This window comes from Sphaerodactylus townsendi, linkage group LG04 (genome assembly GCF_021028975.2).
Source record: "Sphaerodactylus townsendi isolate TG3544 linkage group LG04, MPM_Stown_v2.3, whole genome shotgun sequence".
Classification (NCBI taxonomy): Eukaryota; Metazoa; Chordata; class Lepidosauria; order Squamata; family Sphaerodactylidae; genus Sphaerodactylus; species Sphaerodactylus townsendi.
In genome coordinates this window covers 132,622,104-132,649,891 of record NC_059428.1, presented here as the reverse complement: position 1 = coordinate 132,649,891, position 27,788 = coordinate 132,622,104, and the positions used below count along the sequence as shown (strand labels likewise).

The window sequence follows — 27,788 nt, the reverse complement described above, 5'->3', positions numbered from 1 at the left end:
CACTGGTTTGGGCTTCTAAGAAATTAGTGACTGGAAGTGTAATGTTAGGCGAGCACGGGTGTGTTTGGGGGACAAGCTGGAAGATGATATTTGGACAGTGTGGATGCCTCATCCCTGTTACATCCACTTCTTGGTCATTTTTTAAAAACTTCCAAAGCTGAGGATCGAATCACTCCTTCCTGGAGCTGCCAACCCCATAAACAGATCTCTCTGGAGAAAATGGGCAAAGAGGGACCTCTCACTATGGCAGACTGCGAGGCCTTATGCCATAGTGAGAGGTCCCTCTTCCCCATCTTTGCCCCAAATATCTCAAGGAATTTCCCCTGGAGGTTGGCATCCCTAGTAATTGGTGAGCGCCCTAAGGCATGCCACAAGATGGCGGTCCAGTCATTCCAGAAGGAGCTCCTCTTTTCTGGTGCTGTGGGGGGGGGGGGGGGGGCTGGAAAAAGGGAGTTACCATCCGGGAGCTGAGGAGCATCAACCAAAGAGCTGCCCATACTGTGGGCTTAATTGGGAGAGGAAGCCAACGCTTGGCCCTCTTGGCCCAGTGAGTGTGTCGGGGAGGATACATAAAGAGTGCAGAATAGTGGCAAAGTTCAAAGCCGACTCCCCTAAAAATTAAATATAGAAATTTGTGATGGTGTAGAACAGGGGTCTGCAACCTGTGGCTCTTCAGATGTTCATGGACTACAATTCCCATCAGCCATGCTGTCAGGGGCTGATGGGAATTGTAGTCCATGAACATCTGGAGTTGCAGACCCCTGGTAAGAACATAAGAACATAAGAACAAGCCTGCTGGATCAGACCAGAGTCCATCTAGTCCAGCTCTCTGCTACTCGCAGTGGCCCACCAGGTGCCTTTGGGAGCTCACATGCAGGAGGTGAAAGCAATGGCCTTCTGCTGCTGCTCCCGAGCACCTGGACTGTTAAGGCATTTGCAATCTCAGATCAAAGAGGATCAAGCTTGGTAGCCATAAATTGACTTCTCCACCATAAATCTGTCCAAGCCCCTTTTAAAGCTATCCAGGTTAGTGGCCATCACCACCTCCTGTGGCAGCATATTCCAAACACCAATCACACGTTGCGTGAAGAAGTGTTTCCTTTTATTAGTCCTAATTCTTCCCCCCCAGCATTTTCAATGAATCCCCCCTGGTTCTAGTATTGTGAGAAAGAGAGAAAAATGTCTCTCTGTCAACATTTTCTACCCCATGCATAATTTTATAGACTTCAATCATATCCCCCCTCAGACACCTCCTCTCCAAACTAAAGAGTGTAGAACATCCACTTAATAACACCTCATTTCAACCCAAACATGGTTGTCTCTGTTTTTTAGAGGGCTGGTGCCAATTAGGCAACAGCTAAACAATTCTGTAAGAAGAGCCAGCGACACCCAAACGCCTGTGATACCCAAGCATAATTTTGTGTTTAGACTTTTGCACTGCAAAGTGTTGCTTTCTGGCCTTTGGTCATCTCCCACGTCTCAGTAGACTGTTATTGCCATTTTTCAGACTGGTGGAATAAAAGGATTAGATTTTATGAACAACTGAATTTATTGCTATTGAAACACTGCTTTAATCCCCCCCATCCCCCCTCCCCACCATTTGGCTTTGATATACAACCTCTTCTCTATCATTTTAAGTTCTGTGATTGAATGGTCTTGCATGCAGAACAATTTCCCTGCATGTGAACGAGATGTTAGGAGAATGTTTCAATCGCCGTCTTCTCAATCAAACGCTAGTTTTTGATGCAGGGTTGCCATTCTCCAGGGTCAACCTGGAGAGCTCCAGCTAAAAAGAAGAGGAAGAAGGAGTTGGATTTATATTCCCCCCCTTTCTCTCCTGTAAGGAGACTCAAAGGGGCTGACAATCTCCTTTTCCTTCCCCGCCCCCCCCCCACAACAACAAACACCCTGTGAGGTAGGTGGGGCTGAGAGAGCAGAGAAGAACTGTGACTAGCCCAAGGTCACCCAGCTGGCGTGTGTTGGAGTGCACAAGATAATCTGAATTTCCCAGATGAGCCTCCACAGCTCAAGCAGCAGAGCGGGGAATCAAACCCAGTTCCTCCAGACTAGAGTACACCTGCTCTTTACCACTATGCCACTGCTGGCTGCTTGGGGAGTTGCCAAGCTCCAGGTACAGCCTGGAGCTCTCTCCTGCTTTTACATTTGATCTCCAGACTACAGAGATCAGAGAAAATGGCTGCTGTGGAGGCTGGACTTGGTGGGACTGTACCATGCTGCGGTCCCTCCCCTTCCCAAACCCTGCCTTGTCACGGCTCTGCCCCCCAAATGTCCCGGTATTACTCAACCCAGAGATGGCAACCCTATTTGAGGGGTGGACTCTGACAATGGACCCACTGAGGTCATTCCTCAGACTCCATTCCCACATCTCCAGGAATTCCCCCAACCGGAACTGGAAACCCCGTTTCAGGGACTTGGAGTGTTTTTGCCTTTGGAAGACTCTCTGCTCACAAATATGATCTGTTTGCATCTCCACCTCAACCCACGATGACTGCTCATTGCTGTCCAAAGGGTGAGAGGGGGTTTCCCAGGTGCGGGATGCATCCTGAGCTGGGGTGGAGAGGGGGGCAAGAAGCTGGCAGTCTGGTGGCATTAATGACCTGTTGATTCCAAGCCGAGCCCCAGTAATGTTTCCATTGCAGCAAAGCAGCATTATTTTGTTAGCCCTCTCCTGCAACATTGAGGGTCATATAAGGCTTACCAATTGGCCTTGCTGGCGGGGACTGATGGGAAGAGTAGTCCATGAACATCTGGGGCGCCAGAGTTGGACACCCCTGCTCTAGAGTAACTAGGGTTGCCAACTCCCAAGCCAGTGTGGTATAGTGGTTAAGAGCAGGTGGACTCTAATCTGGAGAACTGGGTTTGAGTCCATGCTCCTGCATGTGAAGCCTGCTGGCTGACCTTGGCCTACCTAGTCACAGCTCTCTCCAAACTCTCTCAGCCCCACCTACCTTACAAGGGCTGTCTGTTGTGGGGAGAGGAAGGGAAAAGCTGCCTTGAGAATCCTTGCAGGAGAGAAAGGCAGGGCATAGTCCTTCTTCTTGTTGTTCTTCTGCTTCTGCTTCTAAGATTTTTGTAGAATTGAGGTGGACCCTGGGGAAGGTGGAATATGGGGAGAGAAGAAATCTCAGCAGGTATAATGCTGGGCATAGGGCTTCAGCAATTACTCGGCTACAGGAGTAACATTCAGTAGGCTTCTTTCCATTTTTCCACCATTGTGAAGACTTGAGCCCTTTTTAAAGGGAAGGGGTAAACTGTGAAGATGATGCTGTTATGACAGAAGACGCAGATACTGATGCTTCTAAGGAGGCTGAGACTCATCTGCAGAGAAGCACCAGATGAGCACAGAAAACCTTCGCAGAGAAACCCGGGCAGACTATCCACTGCACAGTAGGCGACATACCTTTAATTTTTGACAGAAGGGTTGAAGAGAAGGATGCACAAGGCAGTGTTTTCACTGCTGCACACTGAGCAGTGATGACAAGTAAAGTCACAGAGGCAGAGTGTGTGTGTCTCTGTGTGTTTGTGTGTGTGTGTGTGTGTATGAGAGAGAGAGAGGCTGAGAAAGCACAAGGTGTCATTTCTGCAAAGTGACTTATTGCTACAAGGAGGAAGGCTTTTAAAGCTTATAGACTTGAGAGCAAATGTGAATAGTAATAAGCTTTATAAAACAGAAGACCTTGAGCGGATTTGGCCACCTCCGTTGTAATTCATGAGTGCTGTCAGCTGTTCCGTCATTCTTGCCCTTCCTGGCAGAAGGGGACATTTTTATGCAAGAGGCGGGCAAATTTGCCAGTTGGAAATACCAATAGTTGCCAATGTTGCTGTTTACTCTGATGATGTAGCACGATCAACGTGGATCATGTCTTGGCTCACCTGATCAGGTTAGGCTATGGTTGATGTTGTTTCCTGGCTCCAGAACTCAAGATTGCTGAACTGCTCTGTGAATCTCTTCACGTACCACATTCTGTTTCCGTGAGCTTTTTCAGGTCACCTGCTGAAACTGCTAGTTCAATGTATTGTCGAAGGCGTTCACAGCCGGGATCACTGGGGTGTTGTGTGGTTTCTGGGCTTTATAGCCGTGTTCTGGTAGCCTTTTCTCCTGACGTTTCGCCTGCAGCTGTGGCTGGCATCTTCAGAGGATCTGACGGTAGTGAAGCAAGTGGAGTATATATACCCATGGAATGTCCAGAGGGGGAGAAAAACCATTTGCCTGTTAACAAGCATAAAGGGTACAGTTAGCAAGCTTGATTTGCATGTGTTGGATGGGATCCACCCATTTAGCATGTGAGTAACCATGAAGATAGCATAATCAATCAGTGAGGGCATCTGCATTGTAGTAGCCTGGCCTTTTGATCCCTTTGATTGCTTATTGCCTAGAGTGGTGTGTGCTGTTCAAGGTTTCTCCCACCCTGAACGTTCCACAGGTATATATACTTCACTTGCTTTACTACCATCAGATCCTCTGAAGATGCCAGCCATAGATGCAGGCGAAAGGTCAGGAGAAAATGCTACTGGAACACGGCCATACAGCCCAGAAACCATACAACACCCCACTTTTAGTTCAGTTTTGCTGGTGATAGTTCTCCTGTTTCTGCCAATGATTGCCAGCACTGGCCTGGGAAAAGTCAACGCCCCCAAATTTTCACAGGACGTCCCTCCCTGTTTCGGGCAGGTAATCGGACCTTCAAATCACCGAAAGTCCATACCTGAACCAGGTAAAACGTCTTTTTCCTGGTGCACCAGGCCATGAAGATGGCTGTGTTAAACTGTCACCATTAGAATGTTCGTGAAGCATGTCTGTGGTCTGAGGGGTTGGTATGCCCTTAGAATGTTCGCGCAGATGGCCAGAGATGAGCAGTTAAAACAGTACATAGGTAATACTGTTAGGTAATACAAGTGAAAGTGAAACACATACACACTTTGCCATGTGAGACGTCAGGTGGGGTTCCCCCCCCCACACACGCTGGTAACTTTCACACTCTGTGCTTCACCCACTGCTACCACACAATACGCATCCAGCTCATCCTCACGCACCTCACTCTGCCCTCCCTCACATCCAACCACCACTTACCCACTTCCTCACCCATATTCGCCACAGCTCTCTTTTACTAAAAGTGAGCTGGAGTTTGCCTTTTTCTTCTAAGAAAATCCGCGGGGTGGGAGCGAACCAACACTACCGGCTCCTCTTCTTTTGCACATGGCCCTTTAAGAGCGCCCGGGGAGCTGGCCCGCCGATCCGGCGCCTCACCACCCTGCCTCTGCTGCCTGACTGGGATAGCCTGCTTTGCCCCAGTTCTGCCTTACCCAAGCCAGGACTGTGCATGTCAACCAGCCTCATGGACAGCGGGATTCGCACTCTGGACAGTTCCGTTGTGGAAAGGAAAGGGTTACCTTATACTAAAAAAACAAGACAGCACCATATAACGATGTACATTGAAAAGGGAAAGAGGGATTCCATTTGACCACCCTAAAAGGCTATGCTGGGGATCATTGGACCTGCATGGACATCTGTGTGGGTTGTGGACTGAGATGAGAAGGACAATTGCCACAGCAATGTGTGGCTGGGCCTGCTAGTATATAGATGAAAAGAAAAGAAAAAAAACACCTACACAAACACCTGCGCATATATATGGTGATTTCCAGCTATCTCACTAAGGATCCAAGCAAAAATCTAACTCCGTGCTTATAATTAATATCTACATTTTTAACTTTTAGTCCTTCTTATAAAGTTGTCTTAATCCAATACACTTTCATTTAAGTCTTGAATCCTGCTGTTGTTTCTCTGTTTGTATATGTTTTCCATAAGTAGTCTGCAAAGGATTTCCAGACTTTCAGAAAATTGTCCATATTCTCGTCTCTTATAACTGCCGCCAGCCTTGCCATCTCTGCATAGTCTTGTTTTGTTGTAATTTTGTTGTCCCTCCATTTGTATGCATATAAAATCCTTGCTGCAGTTGGCATATACATAAAAAGCGTTCTATATTGATCAGGAGTACTTTCCCCCATCAACTCCAACAGAAATGCCTCGGGGTTTTCTTCAGTTGTTCTTTTCAAAATCTTTTGCATTTCTTTTAAAATCATATCCCAAAACTATTTTGCCTGTTTACACGTCCACCACATATGAAAAGAAGAACCACCCTGTCGTTGACATTTCCAGCACTTGTTTGAGATTCCCTTGTACATTTTAGACATTTTGGGTGCTAAATTCCATCTATACATCATCTTATAATAATTTTCTTTGAAGTTATAACAAGCTCTAAATTTCAAATCTTTTTTTCCATGATCTTTCCCGTTGTTCCATTTGTATGCTTCTCCCCACATATTTAGCCCATTTTACCATCACTGATTTTACAGAAAAGTGTGGTTGCTGGGAAAGTATGGTTGACAGTCCTGGGTTAGGAGATACCTGGAGATTTAGGGGAAGAGCCTGGAGAAAGTAAGGTTTGGGAAAGTAAGGGATCTCAGCATAGTACAATGTCATAGAATCCACCCTCAAAAGTTGCCATTTTCACCAGGGTCTGTGTGTTCTGTAGATCAGGTTTTCTGTGTGTGTGTTCTGTGTGTTCTGTAGATGCTGCCACAGGAGGTGGTTATGGCCACTAACCTAGATAGCTTTAAAAAGGGCTTGGACAGATTTATGGAGGAGAAGTCGATCTATGGCTACCAATCTTGATCCTCCTTGATCTCAGATTGCAAATGCCTTAGCAGACCAGGTGCTCAGGAGCAGCAGCAGCAGCAGAAGGCCATTGCTTTCACATCCTGCATGTGAGCTCCCAAAGGCACCTGGTGGGCCACTGCGAGTAGCAGAGTGATGGACTAGATCAGTGGTGGCGAACCTTTGGCACTCCAGATGTTATGGACTACAATTCCCATCAGCCCCTGACAGCATGGCCAATTGACCATACTGGAAGGGGCTGATGGGAATTGTAGTCCATAACATCTGGAGTGCCAAAGGTTCGCCACCACGGGACTAGATGGACTCTGGTCTGATCCAGCAGGCTAGTTCTTATGTTCTTATGTTCTTAGATAAGGGTTTTTTTTAAAGGTGATCTCCAGGGTTGGCAGCCCTACAGAAAAGTGTCCTTAGGATGGCAGCCTAGATACCCAGACATTATCCAGGTCCTCCTTGTTGTGCAATTCAGAGGAATAACAATAATGGAACGTACAAAACGCACGGTGGCATATTTTACTGATGATCAACACTGAAGTTCTAGGTTACCAGCCCAGAAAGAAACCATAGTGTTTCTGGTGTTTCGTAGTACTGCCTGCTGTCTCTCTGGGTTTTCCCTGGAAGTGACATCATCACATCCATGATGCTTCCCCCCCCCCCACCATGCCCCATCTCCAGCCTCTCCCTTGTCACCAGACAACCCAGCTACATGCTTTCTTCTTCCCCACTCTACAATGTCCTTGGCTATCTGGTACTAATGTTTACAAGAAGGCATTTTTATTCAAGAGTCTTACAGAGAGCTTTTCCATGGATATACAGTTGGGATGGAATGGACACATCTTAATCTGTGGTTTCACAATAAACCATCATTTCAGATAGAATCCCCAGGCAAGAGAGTTCCAACACTACAGCTGTCTGAAATGATCTTCAAAATGGAACACTGGCCAGACAGGGCCCCCCAAATAGGCACTTTGTATTAGCTATTTGAAGTTTTGCTCAAAACACGAATTTCCCATAAATCCAGCCAAGAGCCATCTAACCTCATCCAGGAAATCTCTCACCTGGGGGTCATAACGCTTTCAACAAAGTGAATCTGGAAAACCATAATTTGTGGTGCCATCTGGTCAAGCACTAATGAACCTGTTGGGGATGCTCCTCTAATACATCATGATCGCTTTTGAGGTCATGGTTTCTCAAACTTTTTTCGGAGCATTAAAGGATTGCTAGAGCATTGCTTGTGAAACTGCTTCTGGGTCCATTTCTGTAAAGGTCTCGTTCCTGAGTAAGAAAAGGAAGAGTTCAGGCTGTCATTGGCTTTTGGATGCTACCGTTTGCCCAGTAACATTTACCCAGTATCGTTATAATCCCATGTATTCTGTTCAGTTCCTGTGGAAAAGGAACCCCATGCTCTTTTTTGTCATTGCTTTTAAGGCATCAGTGTCTGTCCTTACCTGGCCAAGACAGTTCTTTCCAAATGTATCTCAAAGGGGCGGGGGGGGGGGGGGCTAGGCAGTGGTGGGATCCAGAAATTTTAGTAACAGGTTCCCTTGCCAGCCCCCCCTCAGCAAAGGGGGCAGAGGCGTATCTAGGCAAACCTGAGCCCTGGGCAAAACCTGAGTTGGATGCCCCCCACACACGGGCAGCCACCCCACCATGACCCAAATTTTTTTTTTTGCACCAGGTCATTTCTAAATCATCATCACATTATAGAAAATGCCCCAACTCACAAATCTGAGCACAGCAATGGTGAAACACACAGGTTCTTTGATAGAGACTGGTGAGATAAAAGGTACGAAAGGCTGAGAATCAATGAATTGCATTACCTGGAAGGGATTAACCCAGTTCAGGGAGTTACATTATTAGTCGCAATTGCTATATGGAACCTTCACGTTCAAAGGCAGTATGCCTCTCGGGGAGGCAAAGGCATGGAGATGGAAAAGTGGACCCAATTAGTAACCCCCTCTCGGCACACACAAATAATTAGTAACCTGCTCTCGGAAACTGGTGAGAACCTGCTGGATCCCACCTCTGGGGCTAGGGTTTCTGACCTCCTAGTGTTGGCTGAAGATCTCCTGGGATTACAACCAATCTCTCGGAGATCAAGTCACCTGGATAAAATGGCTGCTTAGGAAGGTAGATTGTATGACATTATACCTCACTGAAGTCCTTCCAGCCCCAAACTCCAGCTTCCCCAGGTTTTACTCCCAAATCTCCAGGGCTTTCCCAACCTGAAGCGGGCCACCTTGGTGAGAAGGGGTGGGAACCCAAGACCTAAAGCAGAAATAATCCAAAACTATTTGCAAAGCCAAGAGAGTGTGCTGAGCTTTCACAACTGCTGGCCCACTAAGTTCATCTGTGGTGTGTAGCTATGACCTTGAGTAACCCTGGTAGCAGCAACCAGCCCTGCCATTCAAAGCCATTTCCTTCCCACCATACTGTGTAATCTGGTTGCCAGCTCCAGATTGTCAAATACCTGGAGATTTTGGGAGTGGAGAGACTTCAGTGGGGCATCATGAATTGAACTGCTTGTCAGAATCTTTGGTTTGTTTTAGAACAGGATCCCCCCCCCCTTTTTTTTTTTTTTTTTTGCTTTTCTTTGGCTTCTGACAACCAGGAATAGACTCAAGAGCCAACTCTTAGTTCCTTCTCTATTCTCTTCCTCAATATTTTTGAATTTGTATACATCGGGGTTAGGGGTTTGGTTTCTCAGATCCATTTCTCAGATCTGGTTTCTCAGATCCATTTTTAAAAAAAGATTTATTGTGAAACTCAGTGGAATTGTCATAACAATAAATCGGATTTCTTACATTACAGGAGTATCCATGTTTATGGCTCTGGTATGCCATCTGCCTTCCTGGAACCCAGCATATTAAAATCCTTTCATTTTTTTTTTTACAGAAGAAACATAATTGTGTTTCACAGACATTTAAAAATCTGCTAGTGTGAACATAAACAAAGAGGCATATGTGTCAGTGTTCGGCTGGAAAACAGGCCAGGTTTAGACTTAGACTGGTCATGCCTACACTAAGACTCCATTTCTAATTTTTTTCTGGAACATCTTGGTTGGCCTCACCAGCATGACTTCTCCAAGGCTAGGGTTTGGAGGTTTCTCACTGCTGCATTAACAGCTGGCAGAGGGGGAAGACACCACTGAACAATAAACTGAGGTCCCATCTGTGGAAACCCCGGAAGTGATGCCATTCTTCTCCAGGAATTGCTGGAAATTCTTTGTCCAATGACCCTCCTGCTGATTCTGCCCGTCCTTGCCCTGCTATGGCACAAAAGTCGTTCCAGAAGTGCTTTTGCTTTCCGATGCACATCCTCTCTTGGTGCGCCACAGGGAGGAAGCGTATCGGGACAAAAATTTTTTGCCCAAATATGCTTTTGCTTTCATCGTGAGCCAGAAAGGAAGGACGTCAGGACAAGATTTGTGCCCCCTCACTGCTCTTTGCCCTTGCGTTGTTATATCAGGGTCCCCCTCATATTGAGGGGCCCGCCGTCCCCCTTCTTGGAGTAGGTTTTAATTGGGGTTTTCTGGACCCCTCTTGCTTATTTATCTATTAATTATTAACCGCTGTTTTATAAGAGTTTTTAAGATGTTTTATTGATTATTAACGAGATGGACCCTATGTGTTTGTGTACTGTATATGATTTGCTCCTGCTTAATTTTGTTTGATTCTTGTTGTTCACCGCCCAGAGCCCTTCGGGGATCGGGTGGTATAGAAATTGAATGAATGAATGAATGAATGAATGAATGAATGAATGAATGAATGAATGAATGAATGAATGAATGAATGAATAAATAAATAAATAAATAAAAGATTTCTTGCCCCAATGCGCTCCAGCTGTCAGCGTTCTCTGACTACCTCGTGGGTAATTGGCCTATGGTTCTACCATAGAGTTTAACTAAAGATTTGCCAGTGGAGAGGCCTGACACAGCTTCTGGGTTTTCTCCAGAAGTGATGCCGCAGAGTTTCCGGACTGTGCCCTCTCTTGTTCCAACCCCTGCAAATTCCTGCAGACTGGTGGATTCCCAAGCCATGCCTGGCAACCCTATGCTGAGAATGTTGGCATCCCATCATTAGGGTAGACCACACAGTTCTGTGCCAAGTTAGGGGCATGTGTTACTGTGTGGAAGATAATCACACAATTCACCCGCTTCTCTCTCACATACACACTCAGCAAGTATGGCACTTACCCAGCGGAAGACCTTGACACATCTGCAGCAATGGCTGCCAGCTCTGAGTTGGAAAATTCCTGAAGATTTGTGGGAAGAACATGGGGAGGGCAGAGTTTGGGGAAGGAGGTAGCTCTGCGGGGATATGATGCTATAAAGTCTAGTGTCCAAAACTGTAGTTTCCTGCAAGGCAACTGATCGTTGTACGCTATAAGTGCATGCTGGCAACCCTCCTGTGAATGGTAGTGCCGGTTGTCAGCCCCCGCAAATCCCTGGGCACTAGCTCGTTCTGACCCCGGCAGCTGCTCATTTCTAGTACCATTCAGTATTGAAATACTGCAAATGTTGTTACCTTCAGCTTTCCAGACAATTTCATTTTATGCATTTTAAATCAAAATACTAACAGAACCTTCAGCAACTCTCGAGTCGTGCAATCACCATCTTTTCTATGCACAATTATTGGACTGTTCATTCATTTTTCATTTCCTTAGCGATCGCTTTGTGGCTCGTTGCGGTTGCTAAGAACCGGTTGAACAAAACCTGTCTGCTTTCCTTAGCGATGAGGTTTGCTGAGAACTTAAGGGAACTCGGCTCCCTCAACAGCAACAGACTTCTGTTTTGCTGGCCATAAAAAAAAATCCCAGGTTTTCACGTGGACGTGTAGAAAATGCAACACATGCCTACGCTGCCAGCTTTCCAGAGACTTCAATTACTCAACACTTGTTTTGTATACATTTGCCATGTTTCTCTTGCCTGGTCTTTCTGTGAAATGACTTCACATCTAGGCCCCTGGAGAGCCATGAAAGAAAGAGCAGCAGGGAAATCATCCCGCCCCCAACTCAATTCCTGTGTCAACCATCTCAGACATTGATAGTGTGGGATGCCGTGGAGGGCTTAACTGTCTTATTGGTGTATTGGCTACCTAGCACACCAGCAGACAGCCTGCCTGCCTGCTAGAGGTTTTATCGGACTGGGCCTTGAATTACCCTAAACATATTGTTTTGGGGACTTCCACTGCCATGTAGATTCAACCTCATCTTTGCAAGCAGCAAACCCTGGTGTCATCCATGGTAGCACTGGGACTCCCCCTGGTTACTACGGGTTCTACACATCCAGCAGGCCACATGCTGGATTTGAACTTTGAGGTGGAGGTGGAAGTGGTACTGATCTTTATTGCTAGAGTGCTATGGTCAGACTTCTTGCTCTAAGAGCCCAGATGGACAGGTGATGAGCCTGGCTAGGTGATGAGTCTATTTTTGTGTTCCCATGGAGACTTATGGATCCATTGGATTTTCAGAATGATCTCCAGGATCCAACTCTTACCAGCGATTCCCTCAATGAGCTGGTGAAGGACTGCAATAACTGGGAAGAAGTGGGGTCAGGAATGGCGGTGTGCAATCTCCCACACCCTGTGGGTGCTTGTGGGTCCCCCTTTTGCATTTGCTTGATTACAAAGAGTCAGACAAATGCTGTGAACGAACATTTGTTATCAGTGGCTATGACAATGGCACTGTCGTAGCCTGTTTTCTTTGATACAGTAGAAATTAAGTAGAAATTAATACAGTAGAAATTAATTTTCTAGATTTCTGGGGATAGTGGATTAGAAATCAGAATTGGATATGAGTAAATGTTCCTAGGGTCACCAGACCTTCATGGGGTGGGGGATTCCCTGCTCTGGCCCCTTCCCACCCCCCCACCCCCAATGTACTGATCCACCAGGGAACTTACTGGCAGGAAAACTAACTTTGTCCTGGGCAATGCAACCATTCACTTCTGACATCTCCCCACATAGTAATGTGGCAGGTGACACAGCAAATGATGTGATAATTGTGCAAAAAAGTGACTTTGCACAAATATCAGAGCGCCCCCACATTGCCAACAATGTAGTCATGGCCTAGTTTTCCTGCTAGAATGTTCTACCAGTTTCCATGAGGTACCTGGTACCTGGCTACTCTCAATCTTTGCTATTTTTGTTCCTTTTATATTTTCATAAGTGAGTTTGGTTCTCATGTCTATGTGAGATTTGTGAATTTCTTATACACGTAATATCCACATTATGTAGAATGTCGCTTTATTGATATTCAGGTAACAATGAAAAATGAATAGACTTTATGGGTGGGGGGAAATGGTGCCAGGAAATAGAAAATAGCACAAAGCACAGCAGTGCCTTCCTGTCTCCTGTTCTTGGTCATCCTTTGAGTGTGACTGTCTTTCATGGCAGCCATTTTGTGGTTTGCTCCCCATCCTGTGACAGGCAGGTAGTGGTTGTGGCCACTGCCTTGTGTCCAACAGACTCTAAAAAGTTGAAGACCTCTGTCTTAACCTTTCCAAACAGAATAGAAATTTCAAAGTGTCTGGGTGTACGTCCAGAGCCAGTTTACTCAACCATTTATTTTGCAGTCAACTGAAGATTTGTGAGTAGGTGTGATTCACATACATAACAAGATATTACCCACCTCAGTGTAGTTTTTATAGTAGAGTTCTTCAGCCTATTCACAAGGCCTGATCAGCACTTTTAGATCCACTGAGAAAGTCCTACTTGGTTGATTTCAACGTATTAAAGGTTGGCCTGATAAATGAGCTCTTAGACTTGGCAGAATTCTCTTAGTAATATTTTGTCATGGACTTTTGGGGAGTTCTGTTGTTTATCGAATAGGAGAGGGGATTGGACTAGTCCAGGGGTGTCCAACACTGGCGCCCCAGATGTTCATGGACTACGATTCCCTTCAGTCCCTGACAGCATGGCCAATTGGCCATTTTGGCAGTGGCTGATGGGAATCATAGTCCATGAACATCTGGGGTGCCAGAGTTGGATAACCCTGGGCTAGGCTTATCAGGTATCTTATAAATCAGGCAACCTCATGGTAATTGTGGGCAATGCCTTCCCAAGTTTTTCTGGTCAACAAGAGGAAGCAGGGTGGTAGTCTCCATCAATGTATGATGATGTCATTTCCAGCATGACTCAGAAGTGTTGGCATCATATTAGGGTGGGGCTCTAACACTTGCCCAGAAACAGAGTTTGGGGGCGAGGGCTAGAGCATTGCCCCAATATGATCCTGGAACTTCCTGATCACACCAGAAGTGACATCATCATTGGACAGTGACAAATACCTACCTCCTCCCATCTCCGACCAGTTGCCAAGCTATGGATGGCAACCCTAGACGGGGCCTTCCTTTAGGACTCCTAGTACATTGGGCCAAGGCAGATGGTAAAATGGAAAAGAGCACAGCATTTGGAAGTGATCTCCTGAAATGAGCATGAAATGGCTTCCAGTGAAAAGTATGGTGGGAAGAATTCTCTTGCCAATGTGAGTGGTCTTAGCAACTAGTGGGAGATGGGAGGATTCAATGCAAAAGTGGAATGAAATCTTAACCAGGATTTTAAATTTGATCCATTTCTCAGATGTAAACATTGATGAACTGACATTCATATTTTCAGAAACCAATATTCTGGGGCATACCTACCAGAGGGACACGTGGGGTCATGTGTCCTCAGGCGCCACCCATTTGATCACGTGGGGGGAGCAAAATTGTGCCCCCAAATGAGCAAATGGTGGTCAAGGACTGGGAGCCTGCATGTTCCTCTGGCAGCTACAGACGCCCCGGCACTGGCGGCAAATCCCTCGAGTGAGGCAGACATGGGCTTTGACGGAGGTGGGGGGCGCAGCAATAGCTGGCGCTGGGTTGGGAGCCTGCTGCAGCCCCACCAGGCGCCCCTCGATGAGCCCCTGACAGGCTCCCGGCCCGGTGCTGGCTGCTGCCGCCTACTGTCCCCCCCACCAATAAAGGTGTGTGTGAAGGGCACATGGGGGGAGGGGAGTTTGCCTCTGCAACCATTTATTGCCAGTACACCTCTGCCAATATTTTTCCTTGTCGTTTGAAATCATACTTTGAGGGAGAAACTTGAATTTCTGCTGACTTTGCTGGAGGAGGGGGGTTGAGGGAGGGGAAACTGGTGTGGGGCTGTTTCCTTCTCTATAACTCACAGGTCCAATTTTCCTCCAGAACAGCAAGGGAGAGGCCAAAGAGCCATTGTTGGGATCTGTGGACCGGCCCGCTGTAAAGAAGGAAAATTTTCAGGTAACAACCACATTTTCTTGTTCTTGTGCTTTTTACAAACATGTCCAGTCTAACTGAAATGCTTTAACCCCAGACTCTGCTCCAGTTCACCTACAGCAGGGTGTCCAACTCTAGCACCGGAGATGTTTATGGACTATGATTCCCTCAGTCCCAATTGGCCATGCTGGCAGGGGCTGATGGGAATCGTAGTCCATGAACATCTCGGGTGCCAGAGTTGGACACCCCGACATACAGTGTCATAACTCAGGTCCCTGCAGCGGTTCCTGGTTTGTGTTGCCACCCTCTGAATGGGGACTGGAGATTTACAACCGATCTCCAAATGACCAAAATCAATTCCCTTGGATAAAAATGTCTGTTTTGGAGGGTAAACTCTGTGGCATCGTGTCCTGATGAAGTCGCTCCCTTCCCTAAACCCTGCCTGCCCCAGGCTCCACCCCCCAAATGGCTATGAATTTCCCAAACTGGAGTCGCCAACCCCATTCCTGGGAGCAGCAGTGGCGTAGGAGGTTAAGAGCTCGTGTATCTAATCTGGAGGAACCAGGTTTGATTCCCAGCTCTGCCACCTGAGCTGTGGAGGCTTATCTGGGAAATTCAGATTAGTCTGTACACTCCCACACACGCCAGCTGGGTGACCTTGGGCTAGTCACAGCTTCTCGGAGCTCTCTCAGCCCCACCTACCTCACAGGGTGTTTGTTGTGAGGGGGGAAGGGCAAGGAGATTGTAAGCCCCTTTGAGTCTCCTGCAGGAGAGAAAGGGGGGGATATAAATCCAAACTCTTCTTCTTCTTCTTCTGACTTTTGGGGTGTCAGCTTTTGACAGTCAAAACTCTGCTCCTTGTGCTGGTATCTGTTGAACGGAGGTTTGACTCTCCAAAGCTTTTACCCCTAACATTTTGTCGGCTTCGAAAGCTTGTGCCCTGAAAATCTCATTGGTCTTTAAGGTGCAAGTGGACTCCAGTTCTACTGCTAAAAAAAAACAGGACTATTCACCTGAAACCAGCAGGAGAGAACATCCTGGTGGAGCATTCCCGTTGGTGAATCCCTGCTTGGAATCTTACTGAAACCCCAGGATTTTTCTCCGCAAGCCCCAAAATATCTCGGCCCACTGCTGGCAAGAAGGGAGCACTTTACACCACAGCAGGGGAAAACAAATGTCCCTTCCGGATTTATTGCCAATCAGTTTTCTAATCTCCCTCTCCTAATTGCTTTGCCTAACTGAAAAATAAAAGCACCTCGGCCAATATAAATATGCAGATTCCACGCCACTCTCTTTAATAATGCCGAGTGGAGCAGCGGTGGAACTCTGTTTATCTCTGCTTATTTATGTCAAGATCAATAGTAATTAAAGATGGGGGCTCTGCGTCAGAAGTAGCACTTCAGTTGATTGTTCTCATCAGGAGAGTCCCGCATGCCTAAGGCTTAGGACAAGCCGGAGACACTGTTATTCTCCCCTGCCCGCCTCTGTCCAATTATAGATAGCTTGCGATAACAAATGCTTTCAGGCTACCCCACATTTTAGCAGAGACAACTGCACTTGATTGCTCGAGGAAAATCGCTCGCTCATTGTGTCTGTGCTGTAAACGCCATCGAGAAAATACAGGAGCAGCAGCGTTGCCCCTGGAAAAGCTTGTTGCTGTGCAGAATTCCATTAAATTCAGTTCACTTCCTTGCCTACTCAAGGGTTTTAAGTTCAGAAGGCCACCAGGTTGATCTGCAATAGAAAAGCTAGATTCAAGTCTAGTAACACCTGAGAGACCAGCAAGATTGTCAGGGTATGAGATTTTAAAAAAACCAAAGCATTTTTTTAAAAAAATCTGACAAAGAGAGCTTTGGTTCTCAGAAGCTTACACCTGGAAAATCTTGTTGGGCTCTAAAGTGTTTTGGATCCTACATCCAGTTGTTTAGCGTTTTAATGTTACTCGAAATGACAGCAAAAGAGTAGCATGTACAATGTATTCTCTTGGTTTGAATGGGGGTTAATTTTAGCTGTGTGTGTGTGTGTGTGTGTGTGTGTGTGTGTGTGTGTGTGTGTGTGTGTGTGTGTGTGTGTGTGTGTGTGTGTGTGTGTGTGTGTGTGTGTGTGTGTTAAGCAGTAGTGGACTGTAGATATAACTGTAGATGAAAAATCAAATTGTTACCATCCATCTGCCATGTGGACAGAATGTTACTATTGACCTGAAATCCTGTTGATCCAGAAATAACAGAAGTTGCACCATACTTATTTAAAAACCTCTCAAAACAAACAGACAAAAATCATTATCCCAGTTACCTCTTGAATCTCCATGCATGTGTATCTCATGATGGATTTCAGGTTTTGAATATCTCTGATTTTAGTTTCCTTATCTTTTAGCACTTGGTTTAAACATCTGGCGTGGTGGGAAGAGAAGTTGCAGGTCAGCCATGCTGGCACAAATCAAAATCTCTCCTCCAAAGCCATAGGATGCCTTTTGTTAGGCCAAGTGAAAATTACACAAGAGAGTGTGAAAGCTTTCAGGTTTTCCAGAGCTCTTCAACAGGCTAGACTACAGTTTGTTTGTTTAGGGGAAGGGGGTGGGTATGTTTCAAGTTTCTTGGCACCATCCTGGGCAAAACACCTATCTGGATCACTTAGATAACCTGGTGATAAGTGGAGCCCATATCGGACTGGACCGTCAGTCTTTTGGGTGGATGAAGCAAAAATGGAACAGAAAGTGAGGGGCTGTGGTCAGTGATAGAGCATCTACTTGGTGTGCAGAAGGTCCAACTTTCAATCCCTGGTGATGGATTCCAGCATAAAAGAGAGCGAGAGATTGCTTCTGATTGGCTGGAGGAGAGCGAGAGATTGCTTCTGATTGGCTGGAGGAGAGAGTGCCAGTTAATCAAAACTTGGTTATTTTGAACAGAAAAGACAGTTGGGATTTTTGGAGAGGCCGAGGTTGAGGGAACAACTCTAGTCTTGAATGAAAGCTTTGCTTTCTGAGGGGATTGTCAGACAGGCGCGGCTGGTCTGATCTGTGTCCCCTTGTTGCAAGTTAACACAGACACACACGGGACTGTCAGTTACCTTTGGGAAAGATATGCTGAAGGGAAGAGACAGTGAGGCTTCTCATTCAGTTAGTACCCAAAGAGGGAAGGGGTTCTTAGATTAGATTAGATTCTTATTGATGGTCGGTGACCAAAACATAATAATCTCGTATACAACAAAATATCAAAACAAAATGACAATAACGTAAAATACAGTTATACATCTATCTTAAAGACAGATCAAAGACAGATCATTACTTTGCTGCCCTGAGAGTTCCCACACAGAATAACTATTTATGTAGCGATTCCCAAATCAATACAACAATAAGCGAACCAAATTATTATAAACAGCAGTCTCAGACATTTATAAGCTGTCACTGTTATGGTTCTATCCTTCAATCTCATTATGCCTGGTCCTAGCCTAAGGAAGGCATTTGGAATGCCCAAGGGGAGCTGTAAGATGGCTCTAAGGAATTTGGATTGTATTCTTTCCAAAAGTGCCATATTCGAGTGTGCTGTACCCAGTTGGACACCATATGTCAGTTACATCTGTATTTTGGCCAAATAAAGTTTTATTGCAGCTGATACCAAGAGGGATGAGATTCTTCTGATCATAATCTGTGTGAGGAAGGAATAATTATACGGTAGATTGTCTTTAGCCTGGTGTTAGGTCAACCTGCTAAGATTTTACCCCAATGTAGTTGGCAGATTATAATTACAGATTCCTTAGGAAAACTGGCTGTATTTAAAGCTTCCTTTAAATTAGGTTACTTGCAACCTCTTACCAGGGACTGAGAAACAGTCCAAATCTTGTAACAGTGTCTGAACCGAAACAGCAACATCACTCTGTAAATAACTGCCTGATTTTGAAACTTACCTGTTTTCTCTTTGTGACAAGGCCAAACGATAGTTAGTTCTCATAATTTTTGCTTGCTCCTTTTTAAAACTGTTCAAAAGCCTCTGGTGCCAATGTCAGGAACATGCCTGTCAGTACCTAGATGTCTTAAGAACATAAGAACTAGCCTGCTGGATCAGACCAGAGTCCATCTAGTCCAGCATTCTGCTACTCGCAATGGCCCACCAGGTGCCTTTGGGAGCTCACATGCAGGATGTGAAAGCAATGGCCTTCTGCTGCTGCTGTTGCTCCTGAGCACCTGGTCTGCTAAGGCATTTGCAATCTGCCTTCCCAAGTTTTGTCTTGTTGTGTGGGAATTGCAAATGTTTTCCTGTAAATGCTTTCCTGTTTCCCTCTTCCCTTCCTGGCAATCTCCTGGCACCAGCCCATCCACAAAAAGGTGCGAAAGGTTCCCAGGTTCTTTGAAGCTCTGTCTCTGTTATTTCCACCTTCGAGAGTCTGACAGCCAGATCGTTTCTGACAAGAACTAGAGTGTGGGAATGCAGTGATACTCTGTAGCTTTCTGGGAAGGTCCTTAGGACAGAAGGGGGAAAGCCCGATTGATTGAATATATATTTGAGTTAAGGGTGGGACTATTTGTATGTCTGTTTAACATCACTCAAATGCTGTGCTCATAAAGTAAGGGCTACTCAGTTCCAGAGGGGACAGGGTGATTATCTTCTTGGTGGGAAAACATTTCCTCAGCACATCTGAAAGCAGAGAGTCATCCCATCTAGTACCTCCAGTATGGATTAGGTTGCAGGTGATATGAAAGTCTTTGCCTGAAACCGTGAAGAGCAGCTGCCCGTCAGAGTAGACCAGTGGTGGCGAACCTATGGCCCTCCAGATGTTCATGGACTTCAATTCCCATCAGCCCCTGCCAGCATGGGCACTTGACCATGCTGGCAGGGGCTGATGGGAATTGTAGTCCATGAATATCTGGAGGGCCATAGGTTCGCCATCACGGGAGTAGACAATGCTGACCTTCATGGACCAAGGGAGGTCTGATTCAGTATAAGTCTGAGTCAAGTTTGTCTTTCGGTCTTCTTCCGTTGTGTGCCTTATTGCATCAATTCCCAACCAGGGTTCTGTGGTACCCTAGGGTGCTGTGAGCATGTCCCGGGGGTACCGTGGCAACACTACCGCCCCCCCCCCACTTTTGTGGTGTCTCCCACCAGCGCCAGCAAGGACATGGAGCTGGCCCAAGAGGCAGGGTCTGCTGCAAGGTCAGCAGGCAATTCCCGCACACCCCCAGTGCTTCCCTTCACCCTGGGAGGGGTGGGGGGTGGCAAGCAGTGGCATTGGGAGGGGAAAGTGGGGGGATGGCAGGGGTACCATGAGATATGAAGTGAGGTCAAGGGTACCGTGATGTCGAAAAGGTTGGGAAACACTGCTTTATTGTGTATGTTGTGTGCCTCAAAAGAGGGCCAGCTACTTATTCTGATTTTCGCACGGCAGCGGTGTCTCTTGCATTTTAATTGTGATCCATATTGTGGGCGTATGAGGGGCTGTGACACAGCGGCAGAGCATCTATTTGGCAGGCAGAAAGTCCCGGGTTCAATCCCCGGCATCTCGGGTTAGAAAGGATCAGGTGATACGAAAGACCTCAGCCAGGGACCCTGGAGAGCCATTTCCAATCTAAGTGGACAATACTGAACTGGATGGGTGGACCAAAGGGTCCGATTCAGTGCACTGATTCTTGTGCTCACTAAAAATACGAAACCCAGTTTAAGGTGCAAACAGAAGAGCACAGACCGTTTGGATGCAATTAATGCAAGCATCCATTTAAAATGGTCTAATGTTTTTTTAAAAAAAAAATGTTTGCTGCCTTGTAGACCTGATTGAGGCAGCATAAAAACGTTACAAATCAATACAAATAAATAAATCACGTGGGATGCCGTTTGTGTGCTTGGCCACCCCAGATTTTACCCAGCTGCCTAGTTCCTGGGCTCTTCTTCCTCCTCCTCCAGCTTGCCAGCCACGGTTAATTCCAGGTAGCTCGGTTCCTTTTCTTGCTCTGGTTGCTAATTTCTCTGCTCTATTTTCGGAGTCGTTCTCCCCAACGTACGCAAAGTGCTTCTGATTGTTTATCCCTCAGCCTCCAGAGACCGCAAAGGCCTGGAGGCTGCTGCTGCTGCTGTTTATTGCGCACACTTGGACAGTTAAGGGTTTGTTTTCCAGAAGAGGCAGGTTGGCGCAAGTGGCTATAAAGACTGATAGCGCCTATCGCCCGACCCGGGTCTTTTCCTGCACAGTGTGAGATGCCGGGCTGTTAGATATATTTATTTTTACCCTCAAAATCGATTCCACTTTCTCATAAATACTAATTTAGCCGTGGGAGGTTGTCGTTTGCTCTATGTTTACAATGTGTGTGTGTGTGTGTGTGTGTGTGTGTGTGTGTGCGCGCGCGCGTGTGTGCGTTTGCTGCAGGTACCAAAGTACTGCTTCGATTTTCTCCCCTCATCTACTAGCTCCAGCATGTCGACAATCGCAAGTGGATGGAGAAGTGAGCTGCTTATAATGTATGATAATCAATACGTCAAAGCTGCTTTCTATGATGTGACATAAAAGAGGGAAACGGGGAGAGGGGAGGAGCCGCGGAGGTTTTGTTGGTGAGTTAGTTTTCCAGCAGAGTGTAGCGAAACCTCAGGCAGTGCCGGTGGGTTTTCCTTTCAAGGTCAAAGTGTGCTGATTTCCTCATAAAACTTCTCTGCCATTCTATGCCCCCCCCTCCCAACTTCATATTTAATTTAGCTGCTGCTGGGAATCCCAAGTAGTAAAAATGGAAAGTTAGTCAATACTGTAGCCGTAAATACAAAACTCCCTCGGTTTCCCTCCCCTTAATTTACATTTCCATTGGGGAGAGGCTGTGGCTATGTGGCGGAGCATCTGCTTAGCATGCAGAAGGTCCTGAGTTCAATCCCAGACATCTCCCGTTAAAAAGGCCTGGTTGTTGGTGGTCAGAAATACCTCTAGCTGAGACTCTAGGGAGCTGTTGCCAGTCTGAGTAGGCAATACTGCACTGGACCAGTAGATTCAGGATTCAGGAAAAAATCATCCTCGTGTGAGAAAAGGAGGAAAAGGTCGCTGATGGGACTTGGGTCAGTTCAGTTCAGTAAGCCTTTATTGGCATATGAAACAAGCAGTATAAGATACAGTTAAAATTATAAAATAAAACTTCACATTGAATCATGAGTTCAGTTTACAGACTTCAGCCAGGAACTTTGCCACTGTGAGACAACAGTTAAACTCATTGCAGTTTAAAAGCATAGTTACTTTGTCTAGCTCTGTGTGGATCTTAAGCTCATTCTGCACAGGCAGAATAATGCACTTTCAAACTGCTTTCAGTGCTCTTTGAAGCTGTGCAGAATGGCAAAATCCACTTGCAAACAGTTATGAAAGTGGTTTGAAAATGCATTATTTTGTGTGTGCAGAAGGGGCCTTAGTTTCTGATAAAATGGGCAGTGGAGGAGAATGTGCAGGATGGAGTCCAGCTGGCCTGGACTGCAGGGGCAAAGTCTCTTATCACTCGGAAGACCCTTGAGCCTTCCTCTATGGAGCGGGGATGGCATAATATTAAATCTAGCCAGCATGTATGCTCTCCTATATGTGGGGTTGGTAAGCGCTGCAATATAGTAGGCTGGGTTTCCCTGTAGAAATGGAATTGCCACGTTCGTTGGCGAACAGGATTTATTGGCCAATCCCTGCAATTGTTGGTAGTCTATTGCTAGTAGCCGCTCTTTGATGAGGGCAAATGTCTCGGTGAAGGTTAACCTGTTCAGGGAGTCACTATCACATCCCAATTCCCCGATCTTTGCTAGCACTGTTGTACACCATTTAGAGTGATGGAGTTCGCTCAAGGTGGGTCAATGAGTTTTCAGAGCTTTGGTAATGGATATGCAGCCAGAATTTTATGATGTTCAACCAGATAGTGGCCTCTATGGAGTATTGACCAGATTCTAAACACAGAACTGCATACGGGTCTCATTGAGCAGCAGATCTGTGATGAAGATCCGTGGGTTGCTTTTATTATTTTTATTAATTTGTTGTTTAGATGTATTCCCTGTCCTTTACTGCAGTCTCAGGGTACAATAAAAGCCATAATAAAATCCCATGCTATAAAAACCAATCCTTAAACAATAAAACATTCTAAATGCTAAAACTCCCATCCCAACAACCCCAAAAGGGAGGAGAGCACAGGACACCTTGACACACACACCCGCCCCCAATCCCAGTAGGAGGGAATCAGCCAAACACCCAGGTGAAGAGGTCGATCTTCGCCAGGCACAAAAACTCCAGGAGAGAAGGTGCTTGGCAGGCCTCTGGTGGGATATATATCCCTCAAAACCCCTTCTCTCTTGTGTCCATTTTTATTATTATCATTTTCCTTGAAGGAAAATTTATCATGGTAGCTCAACCTGTTGACTGAAATGATGTGGTAGGAATACCACCTTGATGAGAGCAAGGGAGCACAGAGTCAATGGTCTTCCATTTTTCCATGGATTGGCGGAGGTGTGGAAAATGTTCATGGCAGTACACAAGTAACTAACTGAAGTACATTATCACGTAATGTCCACTCACTGAAAGTTGATGTAAGCTTTCCATTTGCCTGTCCATGGTAGGTAAAACCCAACCCTCAGCCCTGGTTCCCAGCCCTTGAGAAACTGAGGATTGAAAGGGAAAAATGGTCTGCATAGTGATGATCTAAGTTTTTCCCCGTATCTCTATGATCTTTACCACGGAGATTCAGGGAAATTCATAAAGCGTTACTGGAAGTGATGTCACATCCAAACTCCACCCTTCCCATTATCCTGAACATAGTCTAGCATTTGCTGAGGCATTGCTGGCAACTCTAAATCTGTTCTGCTGCACTCTGGTTGACCCCCCCCCCCAAATGGAACTGGGTGGTACTTTGCAAATGAAACCATTCCCTGCTTCTTTTATTTTGTGGCAGATCTCTCCCAACAGGAGCCCAGTGATCAGTGGTGTAGCACCAAGGGGGCGGAAGGGGGCGTGACGCACCGGGTGGTCACCAGTGCAGGAGCATGGCAGGGTGCCCCGAGTGCACACGTGCCCCAGGCACAGCTCTCTCTCACTATGGCTCTGCCAGTGGTATATCTACATATGTCCATTCAGCTGCTTTATACTGATTCCTCAAAGTGAGTGTTGTCTGCTCAGAGGTTTTCCACATCACCGGCGTCCTGGTTGTTTTAACTGGAAATGCCGAGGATTTTTGCATACTGAGCAGAGGATCTGTCCTAGAGCCGTGGCTCTAATGTGGCTCTGTTCACAGAGTCTACAGGGGCACATTGTTTGCAAACACGCATGTAGGGGCCTACACAGACCAACACTTTAGCTCCTTTCTATCTCTCTGTCCCCCTCTCTCTCTCACACACAAACACTTATCATAATGATAAGCATTTTGCTAGTCCCAGAAACAAGAATATGATGACCAAAGAGAAAATCCACCTCATTAACTATTCTTGACATCATTTCGAAAAAAAGCAACACTCTGAGTACAGGCAGTGTTCCTTCTGAGAATAATGTGAATTGGTGATATTTCCTGAAAATTAATATTCCCATTCTTGCAATAGAATGGAATCAAAGAGCGGGGTGGGGAGTACACAGGTCTAATAAAACAGGTCTAATACCCAGGTCTAATAAAACAGCAACACGCGTCTCTTGACAGACTTGCACTTAATGTACAGTGAAAGGAAATTTCATCCCTCTTCTCAGCTGGAAAAGAAAGCTTCCCCCACCCCCTTTTTATTATACGCCTGCCATCCGGCATAACAATTACAAACACATGGAGGTGTCAAAGATGAAAACTCAGCTTGCTTAATTTTTATGAAGTGTTTGTATTTCTACGAAGTCAGCTGCTGTTCAGATATTGGATCAGGGGGTAGGGGAATAATTCAGATAATGCCTTTTTTTGAGTTCACTGTTTTCTTAAATGATTTTAGCAGAAGAGATTTCTATAGCGAGAGTCGTTTACCGATGAAGCTCAATTCAGAGGAGAGCTTCTCCCCCAAGGCTCCCTGTCTGTTTCCTCTGGGCCACATGCTTGTCATGTCTTGAGAACAAGTTCTAAACAAATAAGTGGCCTCAACCTGGGGGGTTTATTATGCAATGCTCCTGAAATGGTTTGATTGTGATTGCTTTTGTAACAAAGGAGCCCGGTTGCCGGAGCAGGCAAGCTGTGAGCCGTCTCATTGAGACAGCCCATTAAAAGTGTCCTTGTTGTTTCTTGTTGCTTTTGCAGAACAAGAGGAGTGCGTTAACTGCACCGACGAATGCCGGGTGCTTGGTCATTCCGACCGGTGTTGGATGCCCCAGTTCCCTACTGCCAACCAGACCGAAAATGCGGATTATCGAACAAATCTCTTTGTCCCTACAGTGGAAGCGAACGTGGAGACTGAGACTTATGAAACTGTGAACCCCACGGGGAAAAAGACTTTTTGTACATTTGGGAAAGACAAGCGAGAGCACACAATTCTCATTGCCAATGTGAAACCTTATCTCAAAGCCAAACGTGCCCTGAGCCCTCTCCTCCAAGAGGTGCCCTCAGCCTCAAGCAGCCCAACCAAGACCTGTATGGAGCCTTGTGCCTCAACAAAAGGGCCGCTGGATAGTTGTGAAGTCAAAACGGGAGGCCTGGCTGACCCAAACAGCCAGTACTTGACCTCCACTGACAGTCAGTACCTATCTCCTAGCAAACAACCCAGAGACGCAGCCTTCCTCGCGTCCGATCAGATGGCGAGGGTCTTTGCCGAGGTGCATTCACGAGTCAGCCGAGACTCCGCCGACATGGACTCTGTCTTGGAGCAGATAGACCGTTCCAATAGGGAACTAGGGAGAGAGTCAGTGGACGCGGAGGAAGTAGTGCGGGAGATCGACAAGCTGTTACAGGACTGTCGGGGAAATGACCCTGTAGCTGTGAGAAAGTGAAAAAACAAAAACAACAAAAAGACAGCCTGGCATTTATTTGCTTCTTCTGCTGATTTAAAAACAAAACTAAAATCTCCCCCTGGTTCTAAAATTTATACAGGGATGAACGAAGACCAATGCTGCTTTTACGGCTTTTAGTGAACATCTGAAGTGCCCACACAGTATGTTCTTTTTCACTGCTCTTTCTTTTTCACAGATAACACTGGTTTCGTTTTGACCAAACTCTCATTAGGACAGTGTGACATATGTAAAGAAAATGGAAGAAAGGAAGGAAGGAGGGAAAGAAAGAATGAAAGAAAGGAAAGAAAGAAAGAAAGAAAGAAAGAAAGAAAGAAAAAAATTGGTGCCACTTTGACAATCTAATAGAAAGGTATAAGGATTTTTAAAAAGATAAATGGAACCTGATGTTTAAGACTTGATAGTTGACGTCAATGTGATTGTTTTCCTGTAGACCCCATAAAAGTCAGGGCGGGATAGGATTTCCAGGAGTCCGTTATGGGCTTCTACTGAAAATCCTGAAACCGGAAACTGATTAAACCAAGAAACAAACATTCTCGTCATAGACCGAGCTACACCGAGCATTAACACACATTTGTGACAACCATTTCTGTACAAAAGTTATCTGACACACAGACACACAGACACAGAACAACCCCTGTGAATCCATTCCATCGCATCGTTCCGCGAAAATATCCTGGTCATTAGTAACACGACTCATGATTCATACTAAAATTCAGTGTAAAATGGTAGAGTCCCATGATTGTCCAACACACACATAAGCTAACTCATGTGGTAAGAGGAGGGGGGGAAAGGGGCTTTTAGTGTCCGGCAAAACTCTAGGTTAGCAGTCCATTTTGAACCTGAGGCGTATTACAGGATCACAAATGAGAATTACCCGTTTGACAGGGGATAATAGAGAAGAAGAATTAACATTATTAACACCTTTTGTAGTTCATTTGTGGACACTACGATAGCTCAAGTGAGTGCAACCATTTCAGCCATCCGCGTCAATCCACACCAACCATTTAAATGTTGAAATGTGAGAAGATTCAATGTGTTTACATCCAATGACATTTTTTATTGATTTATTGCAGATTCCGTGCATTTGAGCCAAATTGTTGAGTGTATAAGAGCTATATTGTGTATTTTATTAAATTAATATATAGTTGTGTTGCAAAAACAAAAAAAATGTGGGCTTATAATGTAAATGGCAAGTGTTGCCTCAGTAGCTGTCAAACTCTATGAGTTTTGTTCTCTTTTTCTCTCTCTCTCTCTTTGTTTTCCTTTTTTTCCCCCCCTGCGGGAGTGTGGGAATCGGAGCCTCGGAGCAAAGTCTCTTGTTTAATGTATGGTCTACCAAGTACCGCAGTACATAATCTGTTCAAATGTGTCTTGAGTTGATGGCGCAAACCCGAACGGCCGAGAAATGCATCCATCAGTCATGGTTGTGTGCAAGTCCTTGTAGAAGCTTCTGTTGCAATCCATGTTTAATAACAAAAATTACACTTGAACCAACACCTGGAACCTCCTTCTTCTTTCCTGGGCGTGCTCTCTCACAAAGACACAGGCCGGTCTGTTTCTATATTGTGGTCATGGCTGAATGCTCAAATCACCCTAATATTTCAAAGTGTGATGCCACTCTGCGGCTCATGGAGCATGAAAAGGCTTTGGTGCCCATGTGGTACAAATGATGTTTTGTCTGCTTTTCTGGAAAGTGCTCCACTGTCTATTAAGGTTCCAATTTGGGCTCACAGCTTTCCCTTTGCCCCTTCTGTCGCCCTTCATTACAAGAGGTTTCAGTAATTTTATTCTCTGTCCCTCATACGTGTTTCGTGGTGTAGCAGTTCTGCCTCTGTTCCATCTATGAGCAGCAGTATGAAATCAAAATGTTTTATCTGAATGAAATTTGCATAAGCACAATTAAGCAGCATACAGGCTCACACACTCACAAGTAAGCATCTGTATAATCTCCTTTCTCTCATGCACCTCTGTATA

At 45.8% G+C, this 27,788-nt stretch overlaps 1 protein-coding gene across 9 annotated transcripts in view; it reads left to right on the top strand.

Moving 5' to 3' along the window:
- PCDH17 (protocadherin 17) overlaps positions 1-27,308 on the top strand; it is a 204,395-nt gene extending 177,087 nt beyond the window's left edge. For 3 of the 9 annotated variants that reach the window (XM_048492746.1, XM_048492747.1, XM_048492749.1), the window contains 2 exons: positions 14,874-14,948; positions 25,108-27,308. In XM_048492746.1, coding sequence (XP_048348703.1) covers positions 14,874-14,948; positions 25,108-25,793 — 761 coding nt within the window. In that variant the 3' untranslated portion in view covers positions 25,794-27,308. Of the gene's footprint in view, positions 1-14,873; positions 14,949-25,107 lie in introns of those variants that run through there. The other 6 variants (XR_007244204.1, XM_048492753.1, XM_048492748.1 and 3 more) reach the window with 6 other exon arrangements.
- The last annotated feature ends 480 nt before the right edge of the window (positions 27,309-27,788 follow it).